Consider the following 17,796-nt stretch of genomic DNA (forward strand, 5'->3'; position numbering starts at 1 on the left):
CGGTACTGTCCGTATAAAATAAAATAATGCTTTATGAAACATTAAGGCCAGCGCACTTATTAGGAGGGGCACCTAATTTTCACAAGGTTTAAGAGTAAGTTTTATTGCTGTGCTTAAAAAAAATTGCAGTAAAACAAGTACGTTACATCCCCCTTTTCTTTCTTCTGTCATTCGCAGATATTATAATCCTTGATACCCATTCTCTGTGAATAGAAAGGAGTTGAACCATGGCTGGTATGCATACTTACCGCTCGCTTGCATTCTTCGAAATCAGAGAGAGTTCCCAGTTACGGGTTGAGCCTAAGCGTCATTTTGTTCTTTTTGGAGACTGAGAGGCCCAAGTCCACTTTCCGTTCCTCACTGTCTAATATCTGTAACCATATCTTGAAACCGTTCGGTGAGAGAGTTGTATTTGTTACTGAATCAGAGATACTGACGTTCTTCGCCAACTGGTCCAGTTTGTAAACTAGACCGACATCAGTTTCACAAATATTGACCCAAATATTTGGGTCAATATTTGTAAAACTCTAATTCCTCTCTCTCAAACCCCACCCTATGGGGAGAGAGGGAGAGTTTTAGTTTTAGCGAATAAAAATTTACGAAGTAAATAAGTATTTTTTATCTATCCATAACCATTTTCCACGCAAAAATGAGAACATGGATTTTCTTTAATTACAGCGCCTACTACCAAGAATGAAAACAAATGCTTAAGACAAAATGTATGTAGTTTTTTATGTAGAATCTGATTCTGCAATAAAAATGGGGGTTCCCATTTGGAATTTTAAAGTTGCCTGCCGCCCTATCCCCGAGGGGGTGGGGGGGGGGGGGGGGCGGGGGAGCTAATTTTAGGTACCCCCTCGAAAATAATCAACTCTCGATTCTATAAATTTTTTCGTGTGAAGCTCATTTTTCGAGTTATTCTGGTTTGTCAACTTGAGCAGGTAAATGCAGTCTCATGTGACAAAAACTTGGACGCCGTAATCTTCACATAGTCTACGCATTTATTTATTTTCTGTTGACTTACATGTAGGTATTTTCTTGACAAATTGGCATTTCCCCTACCATTTGCATATTGCTAAAAAATTGTGTAATTAGATTGAAACATATTTTCGCGTAGGATACGGCTATAAACTTTGTGTAACACGTTGGGAGGAGAGATTATTTTTCCATAGCAATAAAAGGTTTAAAGTTAACCAAGACCTACAAAATCAGATTAATTGTAAGAATTGTAATGGCTGGTTACTGTATTTCAGGAGTAACTGCGATGATCGTATCGCTCGTATCCTGAGGGAGCACTACACGCGTCCCTACTTCCTGCCTCCAACTGCGGAGAACAAGAACACTGACTGGATATTTATCGGGAGCCCCGGCTACGGGGCCCACATGCACGTAAGTTGATTCACACATAAATGTATTTCTGCATATGGAACATATTCTAACATGCAGGTCCACGAAAATTATCTAAGAAATGACTGCTCTGAACTATTTTCTAACGATCTATTACATGTGTAGTTAACACTGTGACTCCAGGCGGTTTCACGACTATACGTAACTTTTTTTAGACCCGACAATCTGACAGTCATACTTCCTTTTCAGTAACTTGTAAACAGGTAATTTCTAATCATAGCGTGTAGGCTTTCACGGCCGGCGTCTTCAGTAATTAAAACTTCCGGGCTAAGAGGCCGTGGTCCAATTGTAGAAATACTTCTCCCTGACGTTTCGTATAGTCGTAGACTCACCTCAGATGATGTTGCCCGCAGCTGGCAACGAAACGTCAGGGAGAAGTATTTCTACAATTGGACCACGGCCTCTTAGCCCGGAAGTTTTAATTACTGAGGTAATTTCTAATTTGTGAAATCGTGTATCAAGGTAATTCATTCTCTGATGAAGACGAATGACGAATTAACCGCTGCTGGTCCGAAAAACTGTACAATATGGATGTTTTGAGTGGTTTTGCAAATCCATTAGGCAAAGGCCGAGTTGGTTTTCCATCTCCACAGAACACGCTCACAGTTAAATTACAGACGACTTAAATAATGACATTCATATAGAAGAAGACGGAACATGCTTTCCATTAAGGTAACATATTGGCATGAGGAAGGACAGCCGGGCACAGAAAAAGTTATAGATCCACGATGATTCATCCTGCAGAAATTATTGTTTTCAGTGTAGTAGTAACTGCTGCAAAATTTAAACATCATAGTCCAGCACCAATCCCTGTCATATTCTCTGGCAGTAACGTCGTTTCTCTAATATCGTCCAGAGATATTTAGGAGGGCAATGACAAAATATTTAAAAAATCGTTGAGTAAAGACGATAGCTATGCCACTTCCTTAATGAGGTCACTACACTGGGTTGACTGTAGTGATGTGATACGCACTTACACGGATGGCGGTACTACGGCGTACACAAGGACAGTGCATTGTCGGAGCTGCAATTTGTACTCAGGTGACTCTTGTGAAAAGCTTTCCGACGTGTTATGGCCACACGATTGGAATTAACAGATTTTGAACACGTAGTGGTAGTTGGGGGTAGACGCACAGGACATTCCATTTCAGAAATCGTTAGGGAATTCAATAATCCGAGATTCACAGTGTCGAGAATGTGCCGAGAACACCAAATTTCAGGCATTACCTCTCACCACGGACAACGATGTGGCTGACATTCTTCACTTAAGGGGAGCAGGAGGTGCCTATACTGCCCATGTTAAAATCACTAAGTTTGAGGAAGATTTATGACGAAACTACCAAATAGAAAAATTTGAATTTTTTTTACATATAGAGTGGTTTAGCATTGCAGTTATGACAGAGGGATTTTGGAGTATCTTTTCTAATTTCCTTACAATTATTTTTTTTATTAATGACCCAAATTTTTTTACAAATAATTGCTTTATAATTAAACTGAAATGAAACTACTGAACATATTGCCAAATGGCTGTGTTACAATGTAAGTTTGACCACTAGGAGTGCTGTATAAAAATTTCATATCTCTAGCTTGAGTGGATTTTGAGAAAATGTTCCTTATATTCGAAAAATTTTAATTTACGGGAAATGGCTATCAAAGTTTCTCAAAACATTCCTGCACTATAGGATGGATTATCAGGGTCTTCTTCTTCATCCTCCAAAAGCTTCCTCTTCTGTCTTCTTTTCTGGCCTGTTGTTCCATCATACTTCATATGCCTTTCTCTTCTTTCTGCTCCTCTTATCCTTTCTCTGTCAATATTTCTTAGTGCTCGTGCAGTGTTCACCCCAGCTGTAAATCCTAATGCATTCAGAACTTCACACTTCACACTGTTACCTTGGTTGTAGGTTGCTATTGCACCATAAATGCCAAAGTGCAGTGTTTTTATGCTTACAAACACCCATTTAGGAATCACTTTCCAAATCAAATTGTTTACGCTCTCATTAGGATTCTGCGTCTTTCCGTGTAGACATTTGTGTAACAATTCTAGCTGTGCTAAGTCATGAAAAATATCATCACTGTCACTAACATATTCACGAAATCTGTCACTTCCACCAGTCAGCTTCTTGTTAGAAAATGTCACAGGGCTATGGCCGGCCATGTGTTGCTTAGCAGAAGAACGCACTGTTTCAGTAATTGTAGTATCGCAACTTGGTATTAGTGCTAATTTTCTTTTCCCTACTTTCTTCCTCTTCTTATATACACGGTTACTAAAACGTGGCATCGTAACCAGAACAACGCTTTACACAAGAAGTATAATACTACCAACAACAGGCGCAACACTGAACTAATTCGAAACGGTAAACAGCAAAGAGGCGATGTTGCGTGCTCTTAGCGCTTCATTTGTCACAGAAAACAATGTAGCCAACCCTTGCACACTCGCTGTATGCGTAACATAAGGCGCTGTATGCGTAACAGGCCGAGAAAATCCCAAGCAGTTCGCCAGGAAGTCACGAGAGGGTGTTAGATGCATTCAGCGCCCGCCCATTTCCTCTGCAGGCGTGGGGGAAAATGGTAATAACTCCACTTCCAGGGCGAGTAGAACAATAATTCAAAGTTTACATAAAAGAGGAATGTTCCAATTAATTTTCGGTAGCAAAAAAAAAAAATCGTAATTTTTTGGATTTGGCCACCTCCGGCTCCCCTTAAGGACCGAGAGCAGCGGCGTTTGCATAGAGTTGTCAGTGCTAACAGACAAGCAACACTGCGTGAAATAACCGCAGAAATCGATGTGGGACGTCGACGAACGTATCCTTTAGGACAGTGTGGCGAAATTTGGCGTTAATGGGCTCCGGCAGCAGACGAACAGCACGGCATCGCCTGCAGCGCCTCTCCTAGGCTCGTGACCATATCAGTTGGACCCCAGACAACAGGAAAACCGTTGCCTGGCCAGATGAGTCCCGATTTCAGTTGGTAAGAGTCGATGATATTGTTCGAGTGTGGTGCAGACCCCATAAAGCCATGGACCCAAGTTGACAACAAAACACTGTCCAAGCAGGTTATGGCTCCGTGATGGTGGGGGCTATATTTACATGGAATGGACTGGGTCTTCAGGTCCAACTGGACCAATCACTGACAGGAAATGGTTATCTGAAGCTATTCCCGGTCTTCATACTACCGAACAACTACGGAATTTTTGTGGACGAAATGTTTAATGTAAAAGTGACCTGTTACCAATAAAGAACTGTGGAATAAGTTACTTCGTAAATACATACAATATAGGTTCAGCCACTTTAAAATAAATCCATCTAACGACGGAGATACAGTACTCTGTAACTGCAAAGGTAACATCGGTGTTTAAAGTTGGGTAATCAAAGGGAGTTTAAAACTTAGACGGAAGTGTTTTCTCAGTGCAATACACAGGGTGTTTCAAAAATGACCGGTGTATTTGAAACGGCAATAAAAACTAAACAAGCAGCGATAGAAATACACCGTTTGTTGCAATATGTTTGGGACAACAGTACATTTTCAGGCGGACAAACTTTCGAAATTACAGTAGTTACAATTTTCAACAACAGATGGCGCTGCAAGTGATGTGAAAGATATAGAAGACAACGCAGTCTGTGGGTGCGCCATTCTGTACGTCGTCTTTCTGCTGTAAGCGTGTGCTGTTCACAACGTGCAAGTGTGCTGTAGACAACATGGTTTATTCCTTAAAACAGAGGATTTTTCTGGTGTTGGAATTCCACCGCCTAGAACACAGTGTTGTTGCAACAAGACGAAGTTTTCAACGGAGGTTTAATGTAACCAAAGGACCGAAAAGCGATACAATAAAGGATCTGTTTGAAAAATTTCAACGGACTGGGAACGTGACGGATGAACGTGCTGGAAAGGTAGGGCGACCGCGTACGGCAACCACAGAGGCCAACGCGCTGCTAGTGCAGCAGGTGATCCAACAGCGGCCTCGGGTTTCCGTTCGCCGTGTTGCAGCTGCGGTCCAAATGACGCCAACGTCCACGTATCGTCTGATGCACCAGAGTTTACACCTCTATCCATACAAAATTCAAACGCGGCAACCCCTCAGCGCCGCTACCATTGCTGCACGAGAGAAATTCGCTAACGATATAGTGCACAGCATTGATGACGGCGATATGCATGTGGGCAGCATTTGGTTTACTGACGAAGCTTATTTTTACCTGGACGGCTTCGTCAATAAACAGAACTGGCGCATATGGGGAACCGAAAAGCCCCATGTTGCAGTCCCATCGTCCCTGCATCCTCAAAAAGTACTGGTCTGGACCGCCATTTCTTCCAAAGGAATCATTGGCCCATTTTTCAGATCCGAAACGATTACTGCATCACGCTATCTGGACATTCTTCGTGAATTTGTGGCGGTACAAACTGCCTTAGACGACACTGCGAACACCTCGTGGTTTATGCAAGATGGTGCCCGGCCACATCGCACGGCCGACGTCTTTAATTTCCTGAATGAATATTTCGATGATCGTGTGATTGTTTTGGGCTATCCGAAACATACAGGAGGCGGCGTGGATTGGCCTCCCTATTCGCCAGACATGAACCCTTGTGACTTCTTTCTGTGGGGACACTTGAAAGACCAGGTGTACCGCCAGAATCCAGAAACAATTGAACAGCTGAAGCAGTACATCTCATCTGCATGTGAAGCCATTCCGCCAGACACGTTGTCAAAGGTTTCGGGTAATTTCATTCAGAGACTACGCCATATTATTGCTACGCATGGTGGATATGTGGAAAATATCGTACTATAGAGTTTCCCAGACCGCAGCGCCATCTGTTGTTGAAAATTGTAACAACTGTAATTTCGAAAGTTTGTCTGCCTGAAAATGTACTGTTGTCCCAAGCATATTGCAACAAACGGTGTATTTCTATTGCTGCTCGTTTAGTTTTTATTGCCGTTTCAAATACACCGGTCATTTTTGAAACACCCTGTATAAACTCGTATACACCATCATAATAAATACACTCCTGGAAATGGAAAAAAGAACACATTGACACCGGTGTATCAGACCCACCATACTTGCTCCGGACACTGCGAGAGGGCTGTACAAGCAATGATCACACGCACGGCACAGCGGACACACCAGGAACCGCGGTGTTGGCCGTCGAATGGCGCTAGCTGCGCAGCATTTGTGCACCGCCGCCGTCAGTGTCAGCCAGTTTGCCGTGGCATACGGAGCTCCATCGCAGTCTTTGACACTGGTAGCATGCCGCGACAGCGTGGACGTGAACCGTATGTGCAGTTGACGGACTTTGAGCGAGGGCGTATAGTGGGCATGCGGGAGGCCGGGTGGACGTACCGCCGAATTGCTCAACACGTGGGGCGTGAGGTCTCCACAGTACATCGATGTTGTCGCCAGTGGTCGGCGGAAGGTGCACGTGCCCGTCGACCTGGGACCGGACCGCAGCGACGCACGGACGCACGCCAAGATCGTAGCATCCTACGCAGTGCCGTAGGGGACCGCACCGCCACTTCCCAGCAAATTAGGGACACTGTTGCTCCTGGGGTATCGGCGAGGACCATTCGCAACCGTCTCCATGAAGCTGGGCTACGGTCCCGCACACCGTTAGGCCGTCTTCCGCTCACGCCCCAACATCGTGCAGCCCGCCTCCAGTGGTGTCGCGACAGGCGTGAATGGAGGGACAAATGGAGACGTGTCGTCTTCAGCGATGAGAGTCGCTTCTGCCTTGGTGCCAATGATGGTCGTATGCGTGTTTGGCGCCGTGCAGGTGAGCGCCACAATCAGGACTGCATACGACCGAGGCACACAGGGCCAACACCCGGCATCATGGTGTGGGGAGCAATCTCCTACACTGGCCGTACACCACTGGTGATCGTCGAGGGGACACTGAATAGCGCACGGTACATCCAAACCGTCATCGAACCCATCGTTCTACCATTCCTAGACCGGCAAGGGAACTTGCTGTTCCAACAGGACAATGCACGTCCGCATGCATCCCGTGCCACCCAACGTGCTCTAGAAGGTGTAAGTCAACTACCCTGGCCAGCAAGATCTCCGGATCTGTCCCCCATTGAGCATGTTTGGGACTGGATGAAGCGTCGTCTCACGCGGTCTGCACGTCCAGCACGAACGCTGGTCCAACTGAGGCGCCAGGTGGAAATGGCATGGCAAGCCGTTCCACAGGACTACATCCAGCATCTCTACGATCGTCTCCATGGGAGAATAGCAGCCTGCATTGCTGCGAAAGGTGGATATACACTGTACTAGTGCCGACATTGTGCATGCTCTGTTGCCTGTGTCTATGTGCCTGTGGTTCTGTCAGTGTGATCATGTGATGTATCTGACCCCAGGAATGTGTCAATAAAGTTGCCCCTTCCTGGGACAATGAATTCACGGTGTTCTTATTTCAATTTCCAGGAGTGTATAAGGTGAAAGCCCATAGCGGAAGTGTCTTATGAGGGGACAGAGTAGACTCAGGAAAGGTGGATTCGGTTTAGACGTTTTAATATCTAGTGGGAATTAGTGAAGTTCGCTGGCAGAAGGTTCAAATGGTTCAAATGGCTCTGAGCACTATGGGACTTAACATCTATGGTCATCAGTCCCCCGCTGGCAGAAGGAACAAGACTTTTGGTCAGGTGAATACAGGGTTATAAATACCAAATCAAATAGGGGTAATGCAGGAGTAGGTTTAATAATGAATAAAAAAATAGGAGTGCGGGTAAGCTACTACAAACAGCATAGTGAACGCATTATTGTGGCCAAGATAGACACGAAGCCCACACCTACTACAGTAGTACAAGTTTATATGCCAACTAGGTCTGCAGATGATGAAGAAATTGATGAAATGTATGATGAGATAAAAGAAGTTATTCAAGTAGTAAGGGGAGACGAATATTTAATAGTCATGGGTGGCTGGAATTAGAGAGTAGGAAAAGGGAGAGAAGGAAACATAGTAGTTGAATATGGGTTGGGGATAAGATATGAAAGAGGAAGCCGTCTGGTAGAATTTTGTACAGAGCATAACTTAATCATAGCTAACACTTGGTTCAAGAATCATAAAAGAAGGTTGTATACATCGAAGAAGCCTGGAGATACTGGGAAGTCTCAGATAGATTATACAGGGTGTTACAAAAAGGTACGGCCAAACTACGTAGCATCAACAGGTTAGTGTTCATCACGAACGTGGTTTTGCAGTCAGTGCAGTGTTTACAAATGCGGAGTTGGCAGATGCCCATTTGATGTATGGATTAGCACGGGGCAATAGCCGTGGCGCGGTGCGTTTGTATCGAGACAGATTTCCAGAACGAAGGTGTCCCGACAGGAAGACGTTCGAAGCAATTGATCGGCGTCTTAGGGAGCACGGAACATTCCAGCCTATGACTCGCGACTGGGGAAGACCTAGAACGACGAGGACACCTGCAATGGTTGAGGCAATTCTTCGTGCAGTTGACTATAACCCTAATGTCAGCGTCAGAGAAGTTGCTGCTGTACAAGGTAACGTTGACCACGTCACTGTGTGCAGGCACTATCAGCAGCTGATTGGCCTCCACGGGTACACTTCTGCGAATGGTTCATTCAACAATGTGTCAATCCTCATTTCAGTGCAAATGTTCTCTTTACGGATGAGGCTTCACACCAATGTGATCAAATTGTAAATTTTCACAATCAACATGTGTGGGCTGACGAGAATCCGCACGCAATTGTGCAATCACGTCATCAACACAGATTTTCTGTGAACGTTTGGGCAGGCATTGTTGGTAATGTCTTGATTGGGCCCCATGTTCTTCCACCTAAGCTCAATGGAGCACGTTATGATGATTTCATACGGGATACTCTACCTGCGCTGCTAGAACATGTGCCTTTACAAGTGCAACACAACATGTGGTTCATGCACGATGGAGCTCCTGCACATTTCAGTACGCTTCTCAACAACAGATTCGGTGACCGATGTATTGGTAGAGGCGGACCAATTCCACGGCCTCCACGCTCTCCTGACCTCAACCCTCTTGACTTTCATTTACGGGGGCATTTGAAAGCTCTTGTCTACGCAACCACGGTACCAAATGTAGAGACTCTTCGTGCTCGTATTGTGGACGGCTGTGATACAATACGCCATTCTCCAGGTCTGCATCAGCGCATCACGGATTCCATGCGACGGAGGGTGGATGCATGTATCCTCGGTAACGGAGGACATTTTGAACATTTCCTGTAACAAAATGTTTGAAGTCACGCTGGTACGTTCTTTTGGTGTGTGTCCATTCCATGATTAATGTGATTTGAAGAGAAGTAATAAAATGAGCTCTAACATGGAAAGTAAACGTTTCCGGACACATGTCCACAAAACATATTTTCTTTCTTTGTGTGTGAGGAATGTTTATTGAAAGTTTGGCCGTAGGTTTTTGTAACACCCTGTATAATAGTAAGACCGAGATTCAGGAACCAGGTTTTAAATTGTAAGACATTTCCAGGAGCAGATGTGGACTCTGACCACAATCTATTGGTTATGAACTGTAGATTAAAACTGAAGAAACTGCAAAAAGGTGGAAATCTAAGGAGATGGTACCTGGATAAACAGACTAAACCAGAGGTTGTACAGAGTTTCAGGGAGAGCATAAGGGAACAATTGTCACGAATGGGGGGAAGAAATACAATAGAAGAAAAACCGGTAGCTCTGAGGGATGAAGAAGTGAAGGCAGCAGAGAATCAAGTAGGTAAAAAGACGAGGGCTAGTAGAAATCCTTGGGTAACAGAAGAAATATTGAATTTAATTGATGAAAGGAGAAAATATAAAAATGCAGTAAATGAAGCAGGCAACAAGGAATACAGACGCCTCAAAAATGAGATCGACAGGAAGTGCAAAATGGCTAAGCAGGGCTGGCTAGAGGACAAATGTAAGGCTGTAGAGGCTTATCTCACTAGGGGTAAGATAGATACTGCCTAAAGGAAAGTTAAAGAAACTTTTGGAGAAAAGAGAAACACTTGTATGAATATCAAGAGCTCAGATGGAAACCCAGTTCTAAGCAAAGAAGGGAAAATAGAAAGGTGGAAGGAGTATATAGAGGGTCTATACAAGGTCGATGTACTTGAGGACAATATTATGGAAATGGAGGAGGATGTAGATGAAGATGAAATGGGAGATACGATACTGCGTGAAGAGTTTGACAGAGCACTGAAAGGCCTGAGTCGAAACAAGGCCCCGGGAGCAGACAACATTCCATTAGAACTACTGACTTCCTTGGGAGAGCCAGTCCTGACAAAACTCTACCATCCGGTGAGCAAGATGTATGGGACAAGCGAAATACCCTCAGACTTCAAGAAGAATATAATAATTCCAATCCCAAAGAAAGCAGGTGTTGACAGATGTGAAAATTACCGAACTATCAGTGTAATAAGTCACAGCTGCAAAATACTAACGAGAATTCTTTACAGACGAATGGAAAAACTGGTAGAAGCCGACCTCGGGGGAGATCAGTTTCGATTCCGTAGAAATATTGGAACACGTGAGGCAATACTGACCTTACGACTTATCTTAGAGGAGAGATTAAGGAAAGGAAACCTACGTTTCTAGCATTTGTAGAGTTAGAGAAAGCTTTTGACAATGTTGACTAGAATACTCTCTTTCAAATTATAAAGGTGGCAGGGGTAAAATACAGGGAGCGAAAGGCTATTTACAATTTGTACAGAAACCAGATGGCAGTTATAATAGTCGAGGGGCATGAAAGGGAAGCGGTGGTTGGGAAGGGACTGAGAGAGGGTTGTAGCCTCTCTTCGATGTTATTCAATCTGTATATTGATCAAGCAGTAAAGGAAACACAAGAAAAATTCGGAGTAGGTATTAAAATCCATGGAGAAGAAATAAAAACTTTGAAGTTCGCCGATGACATTGTAATTCTGTCAGAGACAGCAAAGGACTTGGAAGAGCAGTTGAACGGAAGTGTCTTGAAAGGAGGATATAAGAAGAACACCGACCAAAGCAAAACGAGGATCATGGAATTAACTCGGGTGATGCTGAGGGAATTAGATTACGAAATGAGACACTTAAAGTAGTAAGGGAGTTTTGCTATTTGGGGAGCAAAATAACTGATGATGGTCAAAGTAGAGAGGATATAAAATGTACACTGGCAACAGGTAGGAAAGCGTTTCTGAAGAAGAGGAATTTGTTAACATCGAGTGTCAGTGATTTAAGTGTCAGGAAGTCGTTTCTGGAAGTATTTGGTTGGAGTGTAGCCATGTATGGAAGTGAAACATGGACGATAAATAGTTTGTTCAAGAAGAGAATAGAAGCTTTCGAAATGTGGTGCTACAGAAGAATGCTGAAGATTAGATGGGTAGATCACATAACTAATGAGGAAGTATTGAATAGAACTGAGGAGATGAGGAGTTTGTGGCACAACTTGACAAGAAGAAGGGACCAGTTGGTAGGACATGTTCTGAGGCATCAAGGAATCACAAATTTAGCATTGGAGGGCAGCGTGGAGGGTAAAAATCGTAGAGGGAGACCAATAGATGAATACACTAAGCAGATTCTGAAGGATGTAGGTTGCAGTAGGTACTGGGAGATGAAGAAGCTTTCACAGGATAGAGTAGCATGGAGAGCTGCATCAAACCAGTCTCAGGACTGAAGACCACAACAGCAACAACATATGATTCAAAATTAACATAGCGATTACCCATGATGAAAGCGATGTAACAGATGGCCTTGCATCAATAATAAATACAGAGAATGTAAAAGAAAGTTCAATATTTTCTTACATACTTGATAGGTGTCCTACAGAGGATGGGGAAAAATACGAAAACACCAAAAACACCATACATTACCATGTCTAGTGCGGTGCATAAAAACCGTTGGCATTCGAAACAGCTTCCAGTCGTCTCTGAAAAGATAAATACATGTCCTGTGTGGTTTTAAAAGCAATCTTATACCATTCTTCCTGCAACATAGTGGCAACTTTAAGCAACGGTGATAGAGGAGCATTCGATGGCAGTGGAGGTGGATCGCGATCGCGATCCAAAGTAGACAACAAAGGCTCAATAATACTGAGATATGGTGACTGCGGTGGCCAGGAGAGATACTACAGTAAAGCCTCGTGTTCACAAAGCCAGTCCTGGATGATGCGAACTATGGGAACGGGGGCCTTGTCGGGTTACAATATAGTGTCACCGTTGTGAAACCAGAATTCTAAAGGGGATGGACCTGATCAGCGACAATGGTCAGATAACCATTGGCAGTAATGGACCCTTGAGAATAACAATGTAGTCTATGGAATACCACAATACTGCTGCCCAAATCATCACCGAATCCTCGCCATGCTTTACGTTTGAGCCATAAACTCCATCAGAAGTTGGGAACAGAAGTGAAACAAGACTCATCCGACTAAAGGACAATCTTCCACTGCTCCGCAGTCCAGGTTTTATGGCTTCTGCAGCACGTTTTGCTGTTGTGGGTATTTGCATCAATGATGAATGGTTTTGGAATTCCAGCTCTCCCTGAAACTCCATGTTGATGGAGACCCTTTCGTGCTGTTTTGGAGCTAACATGGTTCACGAGTGCGACATTCAGTTCTGCAGTGACTTTTGCATTTGTCATTCTCTTTCTTTCTTTCTTCACAATCCTCTTCAGTGGTCGTCCTCAGCGATCAGTCAACACACACTTTCGTCTATCTTGTAACTTAACGGATGATGGTTTTCCGCTTTCCATGTTTTCGATATAAATATTCGATACGGTGCCTCTTGAAACGACCAATCACTTCGGCTACTTTGGTTACGGAAGAATCCACCATACGAGTGCCAACTTTGTGCCCACGTTCGAATTCTCTTAGTTTCGACATAATGGGCTCACAACAGTGTTCTGACCACGACTGACGCCTTCAATGTATTGAGGACATTGCACAGATGCCGTTCCTGGTCAAATACAACATGCTTGACCAACATCTAAATTTATCTTCAAGTATGCGTTTCTCGCGCTGTTTCCATATTTTTGTCGTGCTCCTTAACCGACTCCGGTCACGAGGTCTACACCTAAGCGATAATCCATTTGACGTCATACGTTCTGCAGCATATCTGGAGTCACCGAAGCGAGCGCGTTAGAAATGCAGAGTTTGAGTTCTGGTGTTGGTTTTGGTGAAGAAAGCACATACACAAGGCTTTCACCATAGGAGTATAAAAGTGGTGAGGGGGGCGGCGTGCCCGTCCCCTCAATCCCCATAATATTCAAAGTACGAACAGAAACCCCCGTTCAGCGCAGATGTCTGAAGGCCGGTTGGACTAGCCACGACCGGATGTGCAGTAGCAGACACCACAGGTAGCTCACGATCTCAGGGTACGCACACAGAAGGCTCAGGTTACCTGCATACCGTCCAACGACTTAGACCAGCGCTGTGAATGAGGCTTTTCTGTCGTATAATAGGGTACAAAAGGGCGGACAGACTGTAGGAGTGAAGGACACAGTCTTTGTACTGTGGCCACTTCCGCCTTCTTGATGCCATTGTCCTCCATACTGTAGATATGAATTTTTCCTCTAGTGCGAAGAATTCGTTCTGGTTTCTCAGTACGTAGTACTTTTTTGAAACCTAGAAATCCGCGTCTATAGACGAATTCCAAATGTTCAAAATGGCTCTGAGGACTATGGGACTTAACTTCGGAGGTCATCAGTCCCCTAGAACTTAGAACTACTTAGACCTAACTAACCTAAGGACATCACACACATCCATGCCCGAGGCAGTATTCGAACCTACGACCGTAGCGGTCGCGCGGTTCCAGACTGAAGCGCCTAAAACCGCTCGGCCACAACGGCCGGCAGACGAAATCCAGTCCTGCCAATTTGGGTTCAAGTTCAGATGAGGGTCTTGGTTAGCTGCTTTTTCTGTTTTTTATATACACAAGCTGGGGTATCTGTTTCGCAATTAACTTCAGATATACAGTTTCTAATTTTTTTATTTCTCTTTCGATGTGGGTAGTATATTTAGACACCAACAAAACTGATTTTTGTTGAAATCATGAGAAGAGTGGAAATGTCAGACGTTCTAAGCGGCAAATATCAATTCGTCGGGAGAATCAAAATATACTGTATCTCGTTTTTTATATAACCTATTTGTATCCAAAAAATTGAGAAGGTATTCTGATACCATGAACGTATACTGCTCACCTCATCACTCCAAAAAACTATGAGACAAATAAGAAACCATTAAATTTATTAGGAGCGTTCTAGGTGCTATACCAGGGAACGGACTGGTTCTAAGTGTAGGTAAGGAAGTTTTTCTTTCAGATGGTATTAATACCAGACAACGATGTTTTATTTTTTGATAAAACTATGGCCGAGTGGTTCTAGGCGCTACAGTCTGGAACCACGAGACCGCTACGGTCGCAGGTTCGAATCCTGCCTCGGGCATGGATATGTGTGATGTCCTTAGATTAGTTAGGTTTAAGTAGTTCTAAGTTCTAGGGGACTGCTGACCTCAGAAGTTCAGTCCCATAGTGCTCAGAGCCATTTGAGCCGTTTATTTGATAAAACGAATGTAGATATATTGAAGTACTGTTTTATCACCAAAAACTATTTCTCATGTCTCTTATGTTTTTACAAGAGATTAACAAAATTAAATTCGTGAAAAATGTTTCAGTATTGTCTTCTCTTTCTTACACAACTCCATTGTTGGGATCAGATGTTGCAAAATTTGTTACAGATCTCCCTGCGCTGTGGAGGAAGAAATGACAATTTCGGCACCAGGTCTTTCTGTTCTGTAACTGACAAACGTTGCTAATTTTCAATTGAATTACGGCATGCCGTACATCAGCCATTGCCTTTCCTCTTTTGAATACTTTGACATTTTTCCATTCCTCCGTTTCAGAGTAAGAATTTTTAATAGCTCCTTGAGATGCATGTGCTTGAGACATTTTGATCGTACTGCTTTTTACCATTTTTGAAACCCAAATTATCTCGTTCCATTACAATGATCTTTTATCGATACAGAGAAAATCTTACATGCACTCTGCTTACCGCTCGAACTGTGCATCCACTAAATGGAGGAGACCTTAACGCGTGGCAGTTGAAACTTCTGAGGGAAGAACTGCTTGGCAGGAAGACCATGTATCATCTAGTAATACATTTTTGAAACATTTTCTGTAACGTTTGTAACTGAAACAGCAACCAGCCACAAGCAGAGATTCTGAGAACACGCTCAGGGACAAACACGGAACTAAGAAAACGCGGCAGCGCGAAGAATTCACACACGAATGTAAACGAGCGTAGGCCAAGCAAACAAGAATTTGGGCTGGTGCTAGCATGCGACTGACTTCGGTGTCCACGTGATAGTACCAGGAAAGATACTACTCCAAAGGCACTCACGCCGCTTACGGTGGAGTCGCGGTTCACCCCGATTCTCGTCCGTAAACAACTCCTCGCCCGACATACATGTCTTGCGGGGTTACCGAATCCCTTCCCTGACCCCTCACCCTTTAAGGGCATTTAGGTCCAAAAATGCCCCCAGCATGTGTTGGAGTCGTCGATTCAAGGTATGAAGGACGACAGGGATATGCGGCAGGGGTTCCATTTGGTGCTATATGCCAGGACGTCCACGAGATACTGTGGCTCGAGAACCGACGAGGGCTGGGGGGGAGGGGGCACTTTCTGCTAGCTGCGGCGTAGTAGTAGGAGGGTGGTACTCCTCAGATTCCTTCTCCTCCGCCCCCCACCCCCCTCCGCACCCGACAAATATGTCTCCTGGGTGGTGGGTTTCCATAAAGTTTGGACGAGGCTGTAAATTATACCATGAACAGCACACTGGCGGTAGGAGGATCGGTTGATCTCCACTGCCTGTTGAAATACGGCTTCCCGGCTAAGACACAAGTTGAAAATATGGTCACTATTTTTTATTTACTTAAATTTGCCATATTTCGTGACAGTACCTTATCTGTTAGACGTTTGCAAGGCGATATTAGTCTTGGCTTCAGTTGTCTAAGTATGATTCCACAATGCATATATTTCAGCTGCAGAAATGACGTGGTTCAACGTGTTTCTCTCATTTTGGTGTTTCAAATACAGTTTCTTCAAATATAGTTTCTTCTTTTTAGTTAATACAAAAATAATAGTAACATAATTCAAAATTATTTATGACTGCGACCTTCACATTGTTCTTCCGTCAACACACACCAAGAGTTAGCTGCCGACTGACTATAGTCAAAGACGACTCCAACGTCAAAGATATTTTACACAATTCACAAGTTTCCACTTGTAATCAGTCTCTTTGCTATTCTTCGATGCATTTTCTAATAGTAATCAATATGCTTTTACTCTCAAAAACAGAAGTAAATTAACATATAATAAGACAAATTATAATAAATTCTGACAAAAATATAAGAAAACATTTACAATTCGGTATCGACAAATACGGTAAAAAAAAATAACATCTCCCAGATCCATTACACTGTGCTAAGGGTTCCTGTGTACCTGTCGGTGGCACCCACTGCTCAGCTTGATGCAGGCATAGCTGGTTTGCAAGACATGTCAGACACTGCTGACCCACCGCAATTACGCAAAGTTGTCACCCCTTATGTCCCACCACGATGCCTTGCAACCATCCAGGTACCCGCTCTACAGTGCGTGCCGAGACGGCGGAACCGTGCTGGTGATGTGGCACGGCCTGCGGGCCGCGGGTGCGGCACCAGTCGTAACAGTTTGAAATTTGGCTCACATGTGCCCACAACCTTCCTCTGCAACGGTACAAAAGCATGGCGCCCTGTGACGTCATCCTCGGGCTCAGAGACACTTCAGACAGCAAAGTGTCGACACATATGAATGAAAGGTCACAGATCAAAAGTTCATGTGTGCTTTAAGGTGGGTTAATCTCCAATTGGCACAAAATTTCCCACAATTATGCCCAACGCTACCGCGGACGTGTCACATGATGGGTAGGTTGTCATAACCCCTGTTACCCACATTTCACCCCTTCTTTTGCCGCCCCTCTGACGGACATCAGAAGCGCGACACACAGCGTTGAAACCACACGGTTTTCTTACGGGTGCTCAGGGACACATTTCAGACACACCGCCACTGAGAATCAACACGAAAAGCCTCACGGAGTGGGATAAAGGGAGTCAAAGAAACTACCCCTTCACTTGGCGCGTTGATTCGTACACATTTTGCTGTCGAAAACGACAGTTTACAGTGCAATGAGCAACACGACGACCTTTTTGACAACTTTCGATACTACTGCCAACCACTGGGCGTTTCAGTCTTACTGTACGGACAACGTCATCTGACCCCTTTGGAATGTAGTGCGACCGCACTTTTTGCTCTGGTACGCAAGGTGGAACCATTAGGGACATTTCAAAACCATTCGTCGAAAATTAAAGGTGATCAGAAGCAGCAAAGGGGTTTTATGCTTTTTTCAGCGCTCCTGTT

General features: G+C 44.1%; 1 protein-coding gene across 1 annotated transcript in view; it reads left to right on the top strand.

Annotated features, from left to right (window-relative positions):
* The window catches only part of LOC126470740 (uncharacterized), a 549,460-nt gene that overhangs the window by 310,610 nt on the left and 221,054 nt on the right, over window positions 1-17,796 (top strand). The window contains exon 4 of the mRNA XM_050098745.1: window positions 1,254-1,389. Within this exon, the coding sequence (XP_049954702.1) occupies window positions 1,254-1,389 (136 nt within the window). The remainder of the gene's footprint in view (window positions 1-1,253; window positions 1,390-17,796) is intronic.

Source organism: Schistocerca serialis, chromosome 3 (genome assembly GCF_023864345.2).
Source record: "Schistocerca serialis cubense isolate TAMUIC-IGC-003099 chromosome 3, iqSchSeri2.2, whole genome shotgun sequence".
Classification (NCBI taxonomy): Eukaryota; Metazoa; Arthropoda; class Insecta; order Orthoptera; family Acrididae; genus Schistocerca; species Schistocerca serialis.